This window comes from Dryobates pubescens, chromosome Z (genome assembly GCF_014839835.1).
Source record: "Dryobates pubescens isolate bDryPub1 chromosome Z, bDryPub1.pri, whole genome shotgun sequence".
Classification (NCBI taxonomy): Eukaryota; Metazoa; Chordata; class Aves; order Piciformes; family Picidae; genus Dryobates; species Dryobates pubescens.
This window is the reverse complement of record NC_071657.1, coordinates 106,515,339-106,536,229: the sequence shown is the minus strand read 5'-3', so window position 1 is coordinate 106,536,229 and position 20,891 is coordinate 106,515,339. Positions and strand designations below refer to the sequence as shown.

The following is a 20,891-nucleotide window of genomic DNA, read 5'->3' as shown; positions in this document are numbered from 1 at the left end:
CGCTTCCCGTTACTGCGGCAGCCGCCGCTCCCGCCAAGCCGCGCAGGCGGGAAACCACTTCTCTTGCTCCCCTAAATGCTTGTTATTATTGCTTTTGCTATTCCTTCCTATTCCACTCCCCAGAGCCTCCCAGTAGCAGCAGAGACTCCCCAAGACTACCGTTGCCAAGGGCCGCGGCAGCGGGCGGCGCATGACCGTGGGGCGGCGAGCATGCGCGCAAGCAGGGCGGGCGGGGCGCCGCCGCCGCTGCTCCCGCGGCTCGCACTCCCATCGGCCTGTGCTTGCCGCCGCTGCCGGGGTGTCGGTGGCGGAGCTAAGCGAGCCCGCTTGGGACTACTCCCGGGCTGCCATGGTCAGCGAAGCGGGTGCCGAGCAGGGCACTACTGCTCCCCTTCCTTCTCCGGCCTCGCCCGCGGCGCTGGGTAACGGCGAGAGAAGCAAGAGGTAGGGGTGGGCGGAGGCGAGTCGGCCGGCGCGGCCTGTCCCCGTCCCACGGTTGCCCGGTGCTTGGCTGCCGGCCTGCGTCCGCCTCCGCGCAGCCGTGGCTGCCAGAAGCGCCGCGGCCCTCACAGGCTTGTGGGTACTGAGCTGTTGGACGCCTCCCTCAGCATGTGCAGCCGCGCCCGGGTCGGCGCTGGGTGCGAGACCCCCAGGAGGGGATTTAGCTGTGGGTCCGCGCCGTGGGTGTGAGAGTTCAGACGCACCGGGGCCGGTAACGGCTTCTTTTTCCAAGTTTTCCTAGTAAGCGAAAACTACGTGAGCCCCTCAGGTGGGGGCTGGGTTGCGGTTGCTTCAAGCGGGCGCTGTAGTCTGGAGTTTACGGTTTGCTTTTGGCCTTTTAAAAAGCTTGTAATACTTTGTTTATTTATGTATTTATTTCTTTTTATAACGCGCTTCCCTCTTGGGTTCGTAACTATGTTACTTGTGTAGTGAATTGTATACTTGGTGTTTCTGAAGTGCGTGCGCTGAAATGAACGGACGGAAAGGTATCAGATACTTGACTCCTAAGGGAAAGGGGAGTCTGTTTATGTGAGTTTAAATAAACGAATGAACAATTGGATAGTTCTATCCAGATTACAAAAATCTGCATACTTAATGATGCAGGATGATGTAGAAAGTTTCCTGGTAAAGTACTCGCATACTCTTCAGGTTTAGGATGTACCTTTTTAGGGCAAGCTCCTACACATGTGATAGCAGAGGAGACACAACAAAATGCAACGGTGCTGAGCTGACTTCATTGCTATCGATGAGGGATAGCAAGCAACCCAGTCTCGTGTTTTCTCTATGCTAAGAAATGTTATGGCTTCAGTTACTGTGTCCAAGCAGCTGCTTTGCGATATCTGTGCTGCTCAAAAGTTTTCAAACTTTTTCTTAAGCTACTCTGGAGCGGAGATAATTCCTTAAGACACCATCATATAGTACAGTAAGGACAGGACTTTGCTTCCCTGATTTTTTTTCCAATTCATTTTTTTTTTTCCTATTTGATGCTGTATAACCAAATTTTTATTCCCATATCTGTCCTGTGTGCCCACATTAACTGTGGTTTCTTTGAATCTTCAGCCCCACACAGATCATTCTGTTGGTTTGTGCAGGTTGACTTGACTGATGCTCCCATCAGATACAGAGTCTGTATCTTGTCATCGAGGCCTGATGCAAATTTTCCTAGTGAGGAAATTGCAAGCATTAATAGTGATTCTTCATATTCTTCCAGTAATGCCTATTGCTTTATTATTGCACAGTATGCAGCCTGCTCAGCAGCAGGGAGGAGCAGAACAGGGAACAGCTTATGAGTAACTTCACTAGGACACACTGGAAACTTGATGTGCTTTTGAAAGAGAGGAGATCAGTTAACAGGTTTTTCTACAGGATGCTGATGAGCGTCTCACATGCTGGCAGCGTAGGTTACCTTGCCTGCCTTGTTGACTTTAAAAAGGCGATGATAATATAACATTCTCACAATAAAGTAAATGCAGAATGGTTTTTGTAGCTTCAGAAAGTCTGGGCAAAGTGCAGTGTTTCCTCAGAAGGAAAATATTAGTGCTGACTTGTTAAAATGTGCAGCGTATTGGCGGGACCAGGTTGTGAGCATATTCGCATGGCTTGGAAACAGTTTAAGACAGTATTTCCTGGGCAGGCTGCTTTTCTCCAGGGTTTGCTGCTTAATGTATTATCAACTCCAAGTGGAGCAGAGATCTTGTCATGGACAAAAAGGATTCTCAAGGGTAAAGCCAGGGTTTGATACTTAATTTGCTTTGAGAGGCTTTTTTGTAGAGGAAAACAATGCTGGTTGTACTATGACCATAAAATTCTGAAACTGTATAGCAGCCTATTAGAGTGACTTCCATCCTTTGCCAAGTCTGTTTAGCAGTCTTAATTCAGGACTGAGTTTTGTTTCTTTCATTTAAAATTCAATATATCAAATAACAGTAAAAATTTGAAAAAGAAATTGATCATAGTCATTAAATGGTGAATGTGCTGGATGTGACTGGAATATAAACAGCAGCATCCAGGCTGATTTTAGCAGTTTGGTTGAAGTGAGAATGACTAGCTAGTCGTCTAGAATGTATTTCTTGAAGACATCATATTTCTTATTTTAACTGCCTTATTATTGCTTTTTGTATTATAGCCAGTCGGTTTGAACAATACTGCTTCTGCCTTTTGATCACAATGATTTATTCTCAAAACAGAGGAAATATATGAAGGAGGAGGTGGAGGAGCGTTCTGAAGATGAGGCGACTGAATCGGAAGAAAACCTTGAATTTGATGAAAGAATTGGATGCCTTTCCAAAGGTCCCTGAAAGCTGTGTGGAGACTTCAGCAAGCGGAGGCACAGGTAAGCCTTATTGAGATGTTTGGCATGCTCTGGGACTAGAAACTTCAACAAGAGGAAGACAGGCACTTGTGTTCGTTTGAAGTGTGCCAAAATTGTTTTCTGATTTCTTTTATGGACTGACAGAACTCATCTCCTTCATAGTATCTTATCCAAACAGGTGTATTCATCACTCATCCTAAGGGAGATTTTTGTGTAAAATTGTTGAGACTCAAACCAGTGTACAGGCTCACTGTGAAAACATATAACCAACTGCAAATGATTGTGCTCTGATCCAAGGCTGTAACAAAACTTTCTTGTTGGTTGTCTTGCTAACCCCTTTTTTCAGTGCCAGGTTTCTGGGTGAGACTGTCAGCATGAGCTGAAATACAAGTGGGGTTCAGCTCTGCTTTCATAGAAGAGAGAAACATTATCCAGAGGTGTCTAAGAGCTGGCTAAATTTAGCATCAGGATGAAGAGCAGATTTCTGAAGCTTTTTGTCTTGGAGATGTGGTTGATTGTAAGAATAAGGAAAGCCCTCTGGAGAATGCTTTACTTCAGGGCATGTGCCTGTACTGTCCTGATTAGTCTCGACCTTTTCTCAAAAAGCTGCAGCTGTAGGAAGTACCTTTTCTGCATGTATCTGTACAGAAAATTGTGGCCTTTAAATTGGGTTAGAGGCAGCCTGATCTGGCAATAGTGGCATCATCTACCGAACTATTGGAATTGCTTGCAGTTAGAGAAGTATCTGCTAGCAGTTAGTTTGAAATGGAGGCCCAAAATCTCTCTTGTGTGATTGTCTGAAACTAAGTTGAACAAAAAGTACAAGGAGCAATTGCAATCTACAGATAAGCCTTTGAAGTTATTATACCAATTAGAATCACAGAATCATAGAAGTATCACAAGGATCTGTATCGCTTCTCAATTCCTGAATTGCACTGTTAATAATTAAACAATTGTGGTATATAAAATAATTTGTAAGAGCTGAGTAAATAGCTCTGTTAATGTTAGTCCCCTTCCCGAGAAAGCAAGTTTTTTTTTTTATGTCACAAAAACCCCAATAAATGCTTAAAAATGCCTTTCTTTGTAGTATAGCACTGTCCTTCATGAGAACTTCACTTCGTTGAAGAGTGCCTTAAGGATTTTTCAACAGTAGAAGTTACTTTAGCATTCTTTGGTTTATCTCAGTAGCCTTATAAATGACAATATAGGATTGTAATATTCTATGCTGTTATAAAATCTGAATATAGTATTCTCATTACATTCAGGTTAGGCTTACTTTGTGGTGTGATAGGGATGCAAAACATACCAAGGCTCTCTTCTTGGTCTTTCTGCATCTTCAAACCCACTGCAAAAGAAGTAAGTATTGATCTCTGAAACAGGCTGAAACTTCAGCTCTGGGGCTGAGAGCCTTCAGGAAAGAGGATCTGTCTTTGGAAATTCTGCAAGACTTTCCTATTACAATACACAAATACCTTTGCTTAGAATTATCCAGAAAGCAGATACAGTTCTAACTGTTTCCTTTAGGCTTTGGATAGACAGTATGGCTCCAGCTTTCCTATTGCATAGATAGGGTGAATCTGGCCTATGGGCTCCAGAGGGAAATTGATAGCCAGAATAATTAACTGTTCTGCTTTCACAGTATGCATTGATGTGGAAGTTTTCATATATATGATCATGACATAGCTTCAGTTGAAAGCTGGAATTTCAAAAGTTGCTGATCAATGCTGCAGCCAGTGGTTTCTGTTCCAATCCCACAGGATAATGCTTTTATGTCACTGCTGCCACCTCTAGAGTATAGACCACTGTAGTGGTTTGAAGCCTATTGACAATGGGCTTGTATTTTCTCAAGTTGCCTTTCACAGACTCCATATAAGTACTCCACAGAATGCAAATGGAAGACATATGTTGTTAATAAGCTGTGCAAATCACTGCTGTGCTCCATAACTGATTTTTGTTTTCAACTTAGCGAAAGTCATGCTTTAATAAAGGTGTGAAGCAGGTGCATCTGTTACTGTGTGTCTGACTGCATGCAGCAGAATGATCTTCCCTTTACATTTTGCAACTTTGATGAATAAGCTGCTTTGGAGGTCAGCGAGGCATGCATATTGTTAAAATACACCAAATAGTTTTCTTCCTGAAAATAACTCCAGATCTGTTCTTCTCTTATTTAGCTCTTGATAAAATGGAGAGCTGCATGTTGCCTAATGACAGAGGGAGAGTTGTTTCACTAATCTATAAAAAAGTAATCGGGACACCTCTTTCTGACTGGACAGTGCATATTATTTCTCTTTTCTGCTAGCTTCTTGGCTCTAAAACTAGATCTAAAAAAATTATTATAAAGACATAGGTCGTCATAGGCAAATGGAGGCTTGAAGGGACTTCAAGGTGTATCTTCTCCTTCTTTCATGGTTGAATTTAAGATGGAGTTTTCCTAGACCATCCGTGGCAGTGCTTTGTGGGCATTTTGTTTTACGTGTGGAGGAGGATCTAGCCTGTTCATTAATCATCCATATAGGGATTTCACGATCTCACCATCATTCTGTTGTTTGGCTGCACTTAATATAAAAAGTTATTTCTTGATGCAGGGGTAAGGCTTGTTCTTTTCCTATGTAAAAGCAAACACTGTAGATAGGAAAACATTTTTCTAAGAGCAGTTAATGGATTTATAAATCAAAGATACTATTGTTGTACTAGTAATGTTCAGATCCTGGAACGTTAGAACTTTTTCTACTTATGTGTCTGATAATTCTCACAAGCTAAACATTTTTTCTTTTTTTCTTTTGACCACTCAGTTTCTCTGATAGCATTTACAACGATAGCTTTCCTGACTGTAATGGAGTTCACAGTATATCAGGACACATGGATGAAATATGAATATGAAGTAGACAAGGATTTTACTAGGTAATTTTTATTCACTATAATTCTTTTGAAAGTTAAGTTTTCTGCACGTCAAGACAGAATAGATTTAAAATGTTTGTGTGACTTCAAAGCAATTTATAATTGAAAGACTTAAGTAAAAGGATTTGAATTTTCTTCTGTTGATTGATTTGAATTTTTTCTTTTGTGGAATTATTGAAGAAAAGAAATTGATATTTCTGCAATGAAGAAGTCAAAACACTGTGGGTTTGTTGGTGGAGTCATCTGAAGAGTCACTTGCTAACACTTCAGATACCATTGTAACACGTAACTCCACATCAGCTGTGTAAGCCCACCACCTGTGCATACAGTTAGTATATTGCCATTTCACTCTGTGTTGCTGTCACATGGGAAGAATCCAGTGGTTGGGAGATACCCTGGTGCAGGCCAGTGTGAATGTGGACTAATCACTCAGCCTTCATTTCTATGACAGTTCAATCCAATGGAGATTTGTATTAGTTGAAATGCTTTTCTCTTGTTTACTGGCCATATCTGATTCCTAGCTGGGCCAGCGTTGAACTCTTTCTGTGATCTGTTTGTGGTCAGAAGAGTTCCCAGAAGCAGCCCCCTGGAGGTGATAGGACTGTGACTGTAATGAGGGGAATTTATTCATTATAGTTTAAATCACTTCTGTGAAACTAACATGAAGTCTAATAGGAGATGCCCAGAATACTGGGGGATGCCACACAATCAGAATTATGGTGCGATGGAATTTTCTTGTGGTGTTTGTTTTGTTTTGTTTGTTTTCTCATGAGTGGGACAACAGGATGAAGACCTGGACATAACATTTTGCTATTATAATATGGGAACATTTTTGATACAGGAACTTTTTCCTGAAGCAGTGCTAGCAAAACAAATAATCCTTATTGTTGGCAGCATTTTTTGGGAGCTAGTTTTAACAACTTCTCAGTCAAATCCTGAGTGTCCTTGTCCTGAGGAATTCTGATTAGGACTGGAAACACAGTGGCCTGTCTTAAGGACAATACAGGAGGAAGGTGCTCAGACATTTACTATTTTAAATTTGTAACTCCTGCATTGTTGTGATCTACTGCATTTTGTGGGATTTATTGTGCCAAAAAGGTCTGCCAGACTTGGGCTAGTAATATTTTAATGAAGTCTGTTAGACATTTCGTAGTAAAATTCAACAGGGAAATCTGATGCTTTATCTCTTGAGTTAGAGTGGTCATCCTCATTTTAATAATTCAAAATCCGTCTTTATTCACTAAAATTTTAAACAGCTGAAGTCTGTATTTGTCAATGTGAATTTTATTTGACTGTGTTTCTGCAAGTAATCAGAGAATTTTAGTAACATATCTCGATACTTGTACTCAATGTTACTTATGAGACTTTTGCCTTTTGTTTTCTTTCCAGTAAGTTAAGAATCAATATTGATATTACAGTTGCCATGAGGTGTCAATGTAAGTATCTCATCAGTGAAAGTTTTGAAACACTTAAAAGGCTTTTCAGAGGATGCTTTTGCTTCTGATATAGTTGGCTATTGTTCAGAATATTCTAGCAGTGAGTTTTTTTCTGAATATTGATGGTATGTAGTGATGCTGTTGGCATATGGCTCACTGAAAGGATTGGTAGGAGTTGTGAAGTAAAGTATTTATGCTACTCATGCATCTTGCAGAACTTCACTTTGTCAGCAAAAAAAAAAAGATGCTGTTCCAATCTTTCTCTATCTGGAATATTCTAAAAGCTCATTGTGAAGCACTACCCAGCAGCAGGAATTTATCACAACTTTTATGAGCTAGATCTATTGTTTAACAATACTGGAACCATCAGGTAGTTTCATCTTCCCGATGAACAAATGTGTAGATGCCTTCCCCTTTAAAAGCAACGCTTGGTATTCTTTTAACATGGTTTAGGTTATGAACCATTATTTGTGTGGACTAGTTTTGGTTGTTCGGAACTGACAATGAGAGTATTGCTTCTAACAGGAATGCAAGCCAAACAAACCTTAAAGATTCACTACTTTTTTGGCTAGGTTAAACCTTGCATTAATTGTATGATACATCGCTACCATGTAATTTGTGTTTGTCTCACAAATCTTAATTCACAAGTTGTCTATTCTAACTCTTAAAATAAAACTTTTTTTCCCAGTTACCTTCCATTGAATGTTAAAAAAATGAAATTCAGATTTTCATTAACTTTTTTAATTTGAGAAAGAAAACTTCATCCTCTGTTTTGACTGGTTTTGATTTGAATTCAGTGTTTATGAATAGGAAAAATATGCATAGCAGAGCCTAGAAAACTTGTATGAGTGGTTCATACAACATCTCTGAAGGTGTTACATCAGTGAGAAGGTACTGTGACTCTGAAAAGTTCATTTCTGGTCACTTTGCCTCTGTTGATGATACTCTGGTATGACAGATTGAAAAACAGGATTCTGTAGTTTCTCCTTCCTTTCCAGTAATCTGCTTCTGTCCAGATTTGGTTTTATTTTCATTCTGAATTTGTTAGCAAGGAAACAGTAACTAAAAATCTACTACTCCACTATGAAACTTAATTTCAACTTGAACATTTCTGTTGGTTTGTTGATGATTATTTGTATGCCTCTTAATATTTTTTTTTTCCCTGTTTTAATAGATGTGGGCGCTGATGTTTTGGATTTAGCAGAAACAATGGTTGCCTCTGCAGATGGACTAATCTATGAACCAGTAAGTTGATTCTTAGCTTTTGTCTGATCCTTGAGTGAGATCTGCAGTCAGTTATCTCAGAAATCAGCTAGAGAAGAAGGCTAGCATTGGGTTATCTGTGTGTCACACTGCAAATACAGTAAAAAACCAGCAGATTTCTGAATCGGCGCTTCTTAACGCATTAGTGATTTCTACAGCTAGTGATTTTTACATGTGCAAATTCTAGGGGTAAATGAGCATCATTAAATAAGGAAGGAAAACTGTCAGTGCTCTTCTAAAAAGAGAACTGATGTAACTGTATTTGAACTAGAGTAATACTATGATTCTAAAAAGGGGTAGGAAGGCATCATGATATCCTTTTAACATGGAATGGCATTAAACATTGTAAATTAGGTGAGTATGCTTTTAATTTCTGTATTGTGAACTGAAGGCTTTGGAACTGTGTACACCTGTGCTTTTCAAGTGCTTTTGCTTGTGTAATACAACAAGCTTTGAAGTAATTATTCTGTGTGAAATTTATCATGTACACAATGTAACTTCCTGTTAAAATTACATTGTCTGCTAACTGAACCATTTTCTAAAATATGACAGTTTTGTCCAAATTCTTGCTTGTGTATGAGCAGGAAGAGATGGCTGAAAGAGCAGACTCTCTCAGGAAGGGGCAGGAGCTTTGTTGTCCTTGGAATGTGCCCTTTTTGTGTCTGGACAGTCATCTCTGTGCTGCAGTAACTGCTACATGCTAGAAGTTATTCTAATGATTATAAACTAAGAAAGAGGAAACTTCCTGTGCTTGATTTCTTTTTTCTAGCTCTGGGTGTATTTGAAAATTGATTGCAATTGGATTTACTGTCAGGAATACATAGATTTGAATACAGTGCATAGATACTATAAATGACATTCTTGTGCTGATTGAAGTATAGAAGGTATGGTACTTCTCTTAAAGAAGCACTCAATGCTGTATGACCCTTGAAATAATCTGTACCCGTACCCTTGTCTTTCAGTGATTACTTCTCTGTTTAGCCTGTAGTCTAAGACTGTGAGAGCAGAGACTGCTGATCCAGGTTTTGAGAGCTTTAACAGAAGATGCTGAAGTCATAAATACAAACAAGTGAATAATTCTGGGGAGGAAGGGGCAGAAATTTTTGGTGCTTGAACAGTAAATATATTATTTGAAATGCAAAGTCCTTTCATAAACTCCAGTATATGGCACCAAGTGTGAAGTTGATTGTAATACCACATCCCTTCCCACACCCCAGTTCTCTTCTGATTTTCATGGATGGGACTTCAGCGTTTCCTGGCTGTTTTATTAGATGTTCTGTTTTTGTTTCAGGTAGTATTTGATCTCAGCCCACAACAAAAAGAATGGCAAAGGTAAAGCATTGAGAAGCATGCCTAGGGTTTGTATTATTTGTACTGGAAGTGAACTTTGAGGTACACCAGTGTCATGTGACAGAACTGTATTTGGTATATCACTTTCTGCTTAAACCTGTCAAAATATATTGTCTTTCCTTGTGATTTGAGATACCTGTTAGGGGAGAAATTTGCTTTGGACTTACTTGTGGAATTTGGGTTGTGTAGTTGCAAGCTAAGATGTGTGCAATTGTTCAAATATGTTTCCTGACCTATGCGTGGTAGCACAAATTTAAATCACGGGTTTTAGATGTAGGCTTAGTATCCAAATGTAAAAGCTGAACCATAGTAACACGTGGGCATGTTCTTATGAAAGCAGATGAGTTTAAATCTTTCATGTAACTGAACTGACACACTGTTTACACAGGAATAGCTTGGTTATGTGTTTCGTTGTTATACTGATAGTCATGTAATAGAACCTGAAGCTTATCTGGGAGTCTGGCTAGTTTCAGTATTTTGCTAAGACACTGCTGTGAGCACCAGAGCTTTAAGCTTTGTATGAAGCACCACTCTCAAAAGTTCAATTTAACATTTTAATACTGACATGAACCTTGATAACTTCACAATTTATAGTCTGCAAAAGAAGCTGATAATTAATTGCGAACTTAAGTTTTGTTTTACTGTTGCATGCTTTCACACTTGTCTGTGTAATCTTTAGGGTGCTGCAGCTAATTCAGAGTAGGCTGCAGGAAGAACACTCTCTTCAAGATGTGATCTTCAAAAGTGCTTTTAAAAGTGCTTCTACAGCACTGCCACCACGGTAAGGACAATTGGGATGTTGTGTCATCATTTCCTCCTTCCCCTGACTTAAGTGGACTTCACATTTTATCATAGTTATATCACCCTGCCCCTTCCCTCCTCCACCCCAGAAAGTAAGGTTGTGAAAAAGAAGACATTACTACTTTTTATTCCATTTTAACGTTTTATACTTGATACTTGCTTTGAAGAGCTGCTGTTGTGTGAAAAAGTTTGGTTTCCAACCTGGAGAAGGTTTCCAGGTTTTTGTGTGTATGTATACACGCCTTTTTATCTCCGTTTTATCTGATACTTCCTTCTTAGTGTGAATTAGTAATGCCAAAGCAATACTAAACAAGAGTATTTTTTCAAGTGGAAGGTTATCTTTCTGTCCAGCAACTTCTAAACATAGTCATGCTATTGGTGGTGACATCATACGTTCTGGCTTTAAATGACACAGCTTTTGAATACTGATGTGTTCTGTTAGTACATGCTCTGGTTCTAACCACCCAAAAAATGCTGAGACCCTAATGGAAGCTTAGTCTGCCTAAATCCAAAGAAGCTGAAATTCCTTTCCCCATAATAAACAAGCAAAAATACCCTACACAAGCAAGTCATAAATAAACACCATAAATGCCATATGCACTTTCCATGTTGTAATCTCCCTTTTTGAGGACTAAATACATCTTTTCTTCATGAGGCAAGGCTGAAGAGGGCTCAAATAAAATATTTTTTTTTCTCATTTAATCGATGTCTTCAGGTTCATGAAGCACTCCTGTGCCTCTGTGATACTTGCAGTATGGTATTTATGCTTGAGATGGTTTTTTCATCTGCCTCTAAGGAGTAGATTTGGAAAAACCTGTGTTGTTGATATCCCAACAAGTGTGGGAGGAGAAAGGTTTCATAGAAAATAACTGCTGGAAGCTCTCGTTATGTTGTTAATGTTACTAATATATTTTGTTCTATTCATTGTGGCATTAAAAACTTTCCAATGAGCCTTTTTTGATAGAAGTTATTTGAAAAAAGAAATCCTCAGGGCAGCAAGATGCACTTCAGATTTCTGTTAACATGTTCAGGAATTGTAAGCTTGCCTTGTAGGCCAGATCTCTGAATGAAAGCTTAGTGGTTTCATCAGACTGGTTTTTATTAGTTCCCTCCCTTCCACCAGCCCTGTTGTAATTGCAGAAGATTATGATAAGGAGAGGTAGATGATCATGCTATATCTTTGTTAGGAAAAAGAAATCTAACTGTAGTGCTGCTATTTCTGTTAGAGTGAATATTCTGAAGTACTGTTTATGTTGTTTTTGTTTAAACAGGGAAGATAATTCATTACAGTCTCCAGATGCATGCAGAATTCATGGTCATCTCTATGTCAATAAAGTGGCAGGGAATTTTCACATAACTGTGGGCAAGTATGTTCTGTTCAATTCCTGAGAATAAAAGCATTCTACGTTATAGTCAGTGCATGCATGTGTGTGTGTATGCTTTTACACTCCTGATTTTCCATGTGGTATCTTTGCTTGTACAGTTAGGAACAAATTTCACCATAAGTTACTATAACAATGCAGTGCAATGCATTGTTGCAAGCAGTGTAGTGGTTAGGAATTGTAGTGTCTTACAAGATGAAAACTATTGAAAAGAAGTCTGTAAGTATATGATGTGGAGTGAACTGCTTGTACTTGCCTCCATTCTTTGGGTCTGTTCAAAATTCTCCTGTTAGCATACAGTTCACTTAATGTGGATGGAGCGTAGATTTGTGGTGTTTCAGTGCTGGGGTAACATTACAGAGCTGTAGTTAGGGAGCTAAATGCCAGAACATCTTGATTTGTAGAGACACTTTCTGATATGCTTTGGCAATTGTATTAGCTTGCATATGCTGCATGCAAACATGTAACTTTTCTCTGTGCTCTTCATCTCTGCTGTCCTCATTTGTCTTCCAGCCACAATCAGTACTTTCTAATTCATCCGCATATAATTCCAGCTGCTGTCTTTGTGTATATAGATCTCCCAGTGTCACTTCTTTCTGGTCTTGTACCTCCTCTCTAATTTGCCCTTGGATGTCCAATTTCTTTCACCTTTTCAGAGCTAATAATTTCAGATTTTCATCTGTACAGCTTACTTCTCTTTTCCTGTCTCTAATTCTGCAACCCTGAATAATCTTTTGCTTTCCTTTGCTTCCTTTTGCTAATCATTGCATTTGTATTAGGTTGCTCTCTCTCTTCTCATACATGGTGGGTTGTGGGTTTTTTTTGTTTGGTTGGTTGGCTTTTTAATTCCTTTTCTTGCTGTCTGCCTTTGTATCTTACTAAATAGCCTGGGTACTTACTGTAGTCCTGTCTTGACTGATCTTGTTGTCTTTGTCCACCTTCTGTTTGTCCGAAATATACATGCATTTGGTAATGATTTTAACTTAAGCTAAGTAGGGAAAGATTCCTGAATTACTGGCTGGACTGGTAGGGACAAAGTGTGCTACAGAGACTGTTTTACTTCCCAGAGCTGCACTTTTCTCCCTTTCTTCACACTGTGACCAGCCTCTGCATTGTACAGGTCTACAAACAAGTGTCCAGACCTGAAATTAACTTTGGCTTGGGAGCAAATAGAGTTCTGCAGCTTGTCATGTGGTAGGCCTTGTTGGTAGCCTTCTAGTAGCCTAGTGACTTGATGTGGCTTTGACCTTCCTAAAGAATCAAAATGTTTTCATGTTTTCACAATTCTAATGTTCCTGTACTTTGTACTCAGCTGTAATAAAAATGTCATTTAAATATATACATGTTTAATGTATATATATAAAATAATTGCAATTGAGAGGAAGAGGTAATTTTTCTGTGCAGTCTTGCTCAGGAAAATTGTGAGTTTTGTGGATCCATTAAACATACCTTGCTTTCTTTAGGGCAATACCACACCCTCGAGGCCATGCACACTTGGCAGCCCTTGTAAGCCATGATTGTAAGTTGTTTGTTTATTTTCTCCCTATCATGTCTATACCAATGAGTCTCTTAATTCACATGTTAAAATAGGTTGCTTTTGGAAAGATGTTCTAGCTGGGCAATTGCATTGTAGAAATAAATGGAAGAATATCCTTTGCAATGTTACGACTCATAGTGCCTGACTTTTCTGTGTTTAGCACTGTTAGTATTATCTTTAGGTTGCTTCTGTAGTAATAACACAGGAATCTCAAATTATTTTGTTGTAGCATAAATAACCATATGAAATTCCTGTATCTTAGTCTAAACTATGTATTTCTTGCAAAATCTGTTTTTATAAGGTAAAAAAATCCTGACCTTTGTCCTTAGAAACATCTCTTTTTAGGTTGTGAGTCTAGATACTAAATGTGTGTTGCTGCTGCACATAATGTGAGGGAAGGGTGACTTACTGTGAAAAATGAACTTGATGTTAAACCTCCAAATGTCAACACAAGTGTATAATATTACAGAGCTTAAATACCTTTTCAATATTATGCAGTGTAGTAACATGGTAATTGCCTTATTCTTCCTCTGTACATTTAATGAATGAAGTTTAGTCTTTTTAATACATGTGAGAACCTGAACTATATAACAACTTCAGTAATCAGCCAACCAGAAATTTCCTGTAATGAATTTTTAACTCTCTTCAGCTCCAGGGTTTGATTTAAAAGTTCTTATCTAGAGAAATTTAATTTAGTTGTTAAATACTTTGGATTCTAGTTTTGTTTAAAACATGTACATAGATGTATAGGTGTAGTCACAGGCACAAATCCAATCACCAGTGTTAGAAATATTCAAACTAAAGTGTTCTCTGGTGTGAGAAGTGAGTGCATCTCTTCCTCTGAGAAGAGTACAAATCTCATGGTTTAAAAATGTTATTTCATTTCTTTGTGTTGTCTTTCAGCCTATAACTTCTCTCATAGAATAGATCATTTGTCATTTGGAGAGCTTATTCCAGGAATTATTAATCCTTTGGATGGAACAGAAAAAATAGCATCAGATCGTAAGTGTTGAGTGTTTACAAAAGCATCTTGTTTGTTTGTATTTTTCCAATGATTACATTTACAGTATTACCATGTTTCATGAATGTTCTGCAAATGGCATGTCCTGCAAATTTGGTAGCAAGCAGTGCACTGGCCAGTTATCTACATAGCATGTTAAATGCTCAATTTGTTTTTAGTATCAGTATCGCTGTACTTCGCTGTTTCATTGGCAGCTTTCTCCAGGTTTCTGTTACAGTGTGTCTGAACATACTGCAAATAATTTTGTGGAGATTTCATAGATATGATTGTTGTTGTAATAGGGCAAAATAAGTCTGATTTGGTTTAAAAATACAGCATCAGGAGTCTTGGCTTCTGTCCGTAGTGTTGGTTTGTCACTTCCACAGTATGTTTTGTGAGACTGCTACAGGAAGGGTTTGTGTATCCCTTTGTTTCCTCATCCGTAAATAAAGGAGTATAGTAACCTACTTTACAGAAGTACCTGTGCCTCATTCTCTTGAGAGCAATTCCCAGATCCTTTTAAAGCTGCTGTTGTCTCCAGGTCCATCATTCTGGCTTTTCCAACCGGAATGGTTTTGTGTAGTTGAAGCAGACTGCTCTGGTATATCAGTGTTTGTTCTCTTAGGCAATTGCAGGAAGAGAAAGAAAGGTTAAATGCATGAGCATGCCAGTGGCCATAGAAGAGTTCTCTAGAGGTCTGTCTAATCAAGAGAAAACTCATAGCCTGTTTAGAAGGGCTTTCAGCATTCTGTAGTTAAATGGCTAAAATCTATTCAAACCACTGTCAAGGCGTCACGCAAAATGTGACTGTGCGAAACTTGTTCAGCTCTAGTGTGCTGGAAAACACCATGCATTTCACTTTGAGTGTCCTGACCTTGATGAATATTTCCATTACATGGGTAAAATATCAGTTTCTCTGAGTACAACTGTGACATAGGCCTTGCCCATGGAAGCTAACTATGCAGTTGGTGCTTCAGTCTTGGCAGTGCTGGGATTCATTGAGGAATGTCCCCAGTGTAAATGGTTTAGCTGATTAACTTTTTAATGTGTTGTTTGATTTATTTGTGAATGTCTCAAATGATCTTTGTACTTAATTCAACAGTGAGTTTTATTTTCTTCTAGACAACCAAATGTTTCAATATTTTATCACAGTTGTGCCAACCAAGCTCCATACTTACAAAATTTCAGCAGAAACTCATCAATTTTCAGTGACAGAAAGGGTAAGTAGAAGAGAAAAAGTTAAGTGATTGTTCTTAACAAAAGCTCAAATGTGAAAACAGTCTTGGTTGTACCTTGGTCTGAAAACTCCTCTAGCATGAAGGTACTCTTTGTAGAATGTTACAGTGCAGTAGATCTGTCTATAACTAATGTAATGCTGCCTGTAAAATATAGGCTTGGTGACACATGCTAACTTACTGAGTTAGTGTCTTGCCACTGTAAATCTGGAGTTTGCTACTAGAATTTACTATCAATATCTAGTAGTTTCCATTTCAGTGCATGCTAATAATGGTGGTGATGAAATCCTGCAAGCTGTAGGTCTGTAATCTTGTGTGTAGCTGTACAAGGAAATTCAGCCACCTTCCTCTTTTTTACCCATATGGGAAGCAAATAAAAAAACGCAGCTCACTTGAATGTCATGAACTAGGTTGTGGGGCATTAGAAATGGAAGCAGAGGTAGTTTGTATGAGGAATTAATTCCAGAAAAAGCATCTCTGTCTCTCAGCTGTCTTGTTTAATCTTTGTTAAACCACCAACCATAATCTCCAAACTATAGAGCTTCCGCTTTGGAGCTTGGACAGGCTTCTAATTCTGCATCTGTGAAGAAAGTTAGCATTCATTTTGTGGGTTAGGATTTTTGTTGTTTGGGTGGGTTTTTTTGACCACTGCAAAGTTTGTGTGACCTGGTATTATAACTGATAAATTACTTTGGCATCCTTTTTCCTTCAGTTTGGTGGCAAAAGCAGCAGTATGGGCTGTGTCAGGGGTAGCTGACCGGAGAAGTTGCCTAGTGTGTATTTTCCAAAACACCATTCTGCCTTTTATTTTGTACTGTGCTCTGCATGGGTTGTGAGCACAGAACATTAAATGTACAGGTGAAATGGAGCCATGATACTTAGTTCTTTTGTCCAGCCTGGCTTGTCTGTCTTCTCTGCTCTGGAGTTTGTCTTCGGTCAGTTATCGTCTGTTCTTCTGCCCCTTTTATATTTTCATCCAGACTTCTCTGGCAGTGGATTTATCAACACCTTTCACTAGTGACAAAATGATAGCAAACTTCAGAAAGAAACTTACAGTTGCACTGAGTTTGGGTTTGGCTGGGTGGTTTTTTTCCCTCCAGAATATTTCTATAAAAAAAGGAGAGCTTTGTAGCAGCCATGCTCTACTCTTTTCAGTCTCTTGGTTTAAGAATTTGGGCAGATAAGAATAAACTGTAGGAGTTCTTGCATTAGGACTTGGGCGTCCAATCTGTTTAGAGCAATGGAGAGTGTGTTACTATTTTTACTGAGATGTATTTCTTGCTGTGTGACTGTTTGAAATGACCTGACCTACAAAAATTTGAGCTTTGATGCTGGTTCTCAGTTTTCAGACCCCAGAAATTTTGGTATTAATTTATTTCTTCCCATCAAATAATGGATTATGGTATATGTGTATGTAGCCACTGAAGGGGAAAAAGTGGCATTGGTCTAATTTAATGTAAGCTTCTGAAACTGATTTATGGTGTGCTCTGGTTTAGGGTCTTCCCTGATACTTTTAAGAGCCAGCAATTACATGCTCTGTGGCATGTGAATTCAGATATATGCTCCAAGGAAGGAGGAGGATGAAACCTAATGAGTCTTAGATGTACTATCTAGATTTATATACAGCCTTTGGAAAAACTGCTATAACTAAGGCTGTTCAGCAACTTAAATGCCACCTGAAGGTCTTGTCCTGATTTGTGTGATTAACAGTGGTGCAGAAAGAGTAGGAGCACTGTGTTATACCGGCACACTCATCTGAGTTCACAGGCTAAACTGGCTGTGGAAGTTATCCTCATAGGTACCAACCCCCCTGCTAATTATAAACATCCTTTCTTAAGGGACTGTGCAAGTAAATCTTGAGAGTGTAGTACCAGAGCCTGGTATGTAAACGTTGCTATGCAGCACAGAAGACCAGTGACCAGGAAAGTAAACTGTTATGTAATGATGGTAGACTTTTAAAAGGTACTGGCCAAAGTTACCTTGATGTTCTCTGGTCTTCCATTGATTGCTAACTCTGATTAAGTAGATTTTTGTCATCACATCTATTAAGACTGTTTTTGTTGTGACTAACTTGTGTTACTCTTCTTTCAGGAAAGAGTAATTAACCATGCAGCTGGCAGCCATGGAGTATCAGGAATATTCATGAAATATGATATCAGTTCACTTATGGTGACGGTGACAGAAGAACACATGCCATTTTGGCAGTTCTTAGTGAGGCTCTGTGGCATTATTGGGGGAATTTTTTCAACTACAGGTAGCTCTCAGTGTCTTTCCTCGTAAATTCTACCAAAACTTTTGGTTTTTTGGCATGCTGATCAGGGTAGTCTTGAACCTCTAGCATGTCAATGACCTTTGGAGGTCCCTTCCTGCCTGGACCATTCTATAATTTGTGTGCAGTGAAGACTACTAATTTTTGGGTTCCCACTGTGCTGTTTCTGTTGTTCTGAGAACCTGTTGTTTCCTTTTTGGTAACTGCAGCATAGTTTATTTACTTTTAGATGCACAGAGATGTACATCCTTCTTTTTTTTTTAATATATATATACACATATACTTTATACATTCTGCTTCTTATAGGTGGGATCAGTGCTGGATCAGTGCTAAATCAGGTAGAAATTTTCTCTGAAGTAATAGGGAAGATTTTCCTTGTTTAAATTGTCAATGTACTTCAAGATTTGCTCCTTCAAAGAAAATGAAGTAACCTGAAAAGACTTGATTCACTTACTGGTTAAGACTTGGCTTTCACTTGAAGAGAGCATAGTAAAGAGACCCTGAGCTAAGACCACTCTTTTAAGCAGATATTTCAGTCCCACTGAACATATTTTCACCCATGAAGGCTGGGCAGAAGCTTTTATTGATTCATTTGAGAATGTTAGAATTTCCCCTGTCCTCAATGTTTCCTTTTCTGTGTTCATTTCTAAATGATGTACGTAGCTGTTTACCACACTGTAACCCCTTTATTGTGTGGAGTTTTCTTGTAACAGTTCTGTAAATACTGTGGTTTCACTACTTGTAACAGTTTAAATCTTCTTTGACGTTGCAGGAATTTTACATGGCTTCGGAAGATTTGTAGCAGAAATTATATTTTGCCGTTTCAGACTGGGCTCTCACAGATCCACATCAGTAAGAAAAGTTTCTCTAAGTATTAAACAAGTGGTACAGCTACCTCAGAATGAGTGATAAGGACAGCTTTGAGACTCGGTCCCAACAGAATTTAAGATGCTTGCAATAAACCTTCCCCTTGGCATACATGTGAGCAGAGATCCAACAGCTTTTAAAAACAGTTGGAAAACCTAATGCATAAGGAAGTAAGGGGGTTTTTAAGAAGCTGGATTGATCACAGAAACACAGAATGTTAGGGGCTGAAAAGGATCTCAAAAGATACCTAGTCTAATCCCCCTGCCAGAGCAGGGTCACAAGAGGAATGCATCCAGGTGGGGTTTGAATGTCTCCAGAGAAGGGCAGCCTGTTCCAGTGCTCTGTTATCCTCACAGTGAAAAGGTTTTTCTTTATGTTCACCTTGAAACTCTTCTACTCCAGCTTGCACCTATTGCCCCTTGTCCTGTTGTTGGACATCACTGAGAAGAGCCTGGCTCCCTCCTCCTGACACTTGCCCTTCACATATCTATAAACATTAATAAAGTCACTCCTCAGTCTCCCTCCAGCTAAAGAGACCCAGCTCCCTTGGCATTTCCTCAGAAGGAAACGGTGTCTCGGAGTTTCCCTGCTAGATTCTCTCCATTGTCCTTACTATATTCTTGTTATTGTTACATTGCTGTAAAAATTACCTATTTTCCCTCATTTTATCTCCCTCACACACTCTTCTGCTTGGCCAGCTGGCCAAAGAAGAGATGCTGCCCACATCAGGGGTTCGGTATTGCTAGTGATGAGCCTGCTGGCTACTGTCAAGCAGCATGACAGAGCAGAGCAGTCTTTATATTTCCCTTCAGTGGGCATCAGTAGGACTGCTCCTCTAGCAACTGCTTGCTTTTATTGTACTTCTGTTTTTCTCATTGAAGACTATAGGTAGCCTTTAAGACTTTTGCTTTTCTCTCACACTTGGTTGAAGTTTGCCAGCTGGCAAGGTTATGTGTTCAGGGAGCTGGAGGGAAGGCATGTGGATTTGCATAATCTTTGTTTCAGAGACCAGGCAAAAAGCATGTAAGGATAGAGATGTGTGTCTGGGGGGGGAGTGAAAGGGGTGATTCCATTTCTGGACAAGCCATTAATAATACTTTGCTTTTGTTTGACTAGGTCCCTCTTCCTGATGGCCACACAAGCAACCACTTACCTCTAATTACAGACAATAGTATGCATTAGCCTCCTGAGAAAACTTTTTCTTCCTGCCTGATAGAGAAGACTTTTTTTTTTTTTAATAATAAAGAAAACATTGTGCAATATGCTGAGGCAGTGCTGGTGTGCAGCAAAAAAATTAAGCCTATAGGAAAAAAAACCAATGAAACAATTTGTGTGAACTTTCTTTTTGGTGGTTGGGTTTTTTGTTTGGGGTTTTTTTGTCTAAGTGCACAGTGAGGTGGATCATCTTCTGGAGGCTAAAGGAGCATTGCTGCCAATGTAGTATTCATGGTCAAGCTGAATGTCTTTATGATGACTGCCACTGACTGCTGAAGCATCTTGGTGATCTTGGTTCTGTGCCTGGGAAGGCTAGTAAGCTCCAAGGAGAAGAGTACAACTGGGGTGTGTGGAACGGCTGGGCAGCAGGCAAAGAGGGGACAGTAACAGAGCTGGGGTTTCTCTTAGGTGTACAAAGGGGTTTGGGGTTTATTTTGTACTGGTGGGTGTGGGAGCTAAAATGCTGTTCTTACAGGTGGGAAACAATCCTAGAAAATCCTGAAGAGAGAGAACTCAGGGAGTAAGGTGGAGCCCAAGCCATAATGTTGGTCATAGCCGCTGCCTTTCTGTAGTCCCACCATTCCTTAGTGGAAGAAATGCACTGCATAGCAGGGGAGTTCCTCTGTGGTTTCACACAGCTGCTTTCCCAGCAGTCAGAGTAACGCTGCCAGTGTTGATGTGGAAGTGCCCAAGGACTCTGAGAATGTGCTCCAGTGTGCCCAGTTTTTTGACTTGTAATAAGAAGCCTATTAAAATAAGGCATTTGACTGTAGTTTTGATAAAAGGCAAGACTCCCTAGCAAAAGGTTAGGAAATCTTTGTACACT

General features: G+C 39.4%; 1 protein-coding gene across 2 annotated transcripts; it reads left to right on the top strand.

Annotated features, from left to right (window-relative positions):
• The first annotated feature begins 232 nt into the window (after window positions 1-232).
• On the top strand, window positions 233-20,084 carry ERGIC2 (ERGIC and golgi 2). Of its 2 annotated transcripts, XM_054178653.1 has the most exons (14): window positions 233-444; window positions 2,688-2,833; window positions 5,605-5,713; window positions 7,100-7,146; window positions 8,321-8,391; window positions 9,701-9,741; window positions 10,439-10,540; window positions 11,832-11,927; window positions 13,406-13,461; window positions 14,383-14,481; window positions 15,602-15,699; window positions 17,806-17,968; window positions 18,756-18,835; window positions 19,967-20,084. In XM_054178653.1, the coding sequence occupies exons 2-14, from the start codon at window positions 2,728-2,730 to the stop codon at window positions 20,030-20,032; spliced, it is 1,134 nt and encodes a 377-aa protein (XP_054034628.1). In that variant the 5' UTR covers window positions 233-444; window positions 2,688-2,727; the 3' UTR covers window positions 20,033-20,084. The 2 variants fall into 2 exon arrangements, with proteins under 2 accessions (XP_054034628.1, XP_054034627.1); XM_054178652.1 differs by lacking the exon at window positions 19,967-20,084 and having other exon boundaries at window positions 18,756-19,013.
• Window positions 20,085-20,891: the final 807 nt, after the last annotated feature.

Coding starts and splice junctions, on each gene's coding strand:
- ERGIC2 (XM_054178653.1), top strand. CDS start 2,728: ATGAGGCGACTGAATCGGAAGAAAACCTTGAATTTGATGAAAGAATTG. Junction 5,714..7,099: donor GTAGACAAGGATTTTACTAG/GTAATTTTTATT, acceptor TTTTCTTTCCAG/TAAGTTAAGAATCAATATTG. Junction 10,541..11,831: donor TCTACAGCACTGCCACCACG/GTAAGGACAATT, acceptor TTGTTTAAACAG/GGAAGATAATTCATTACAGT.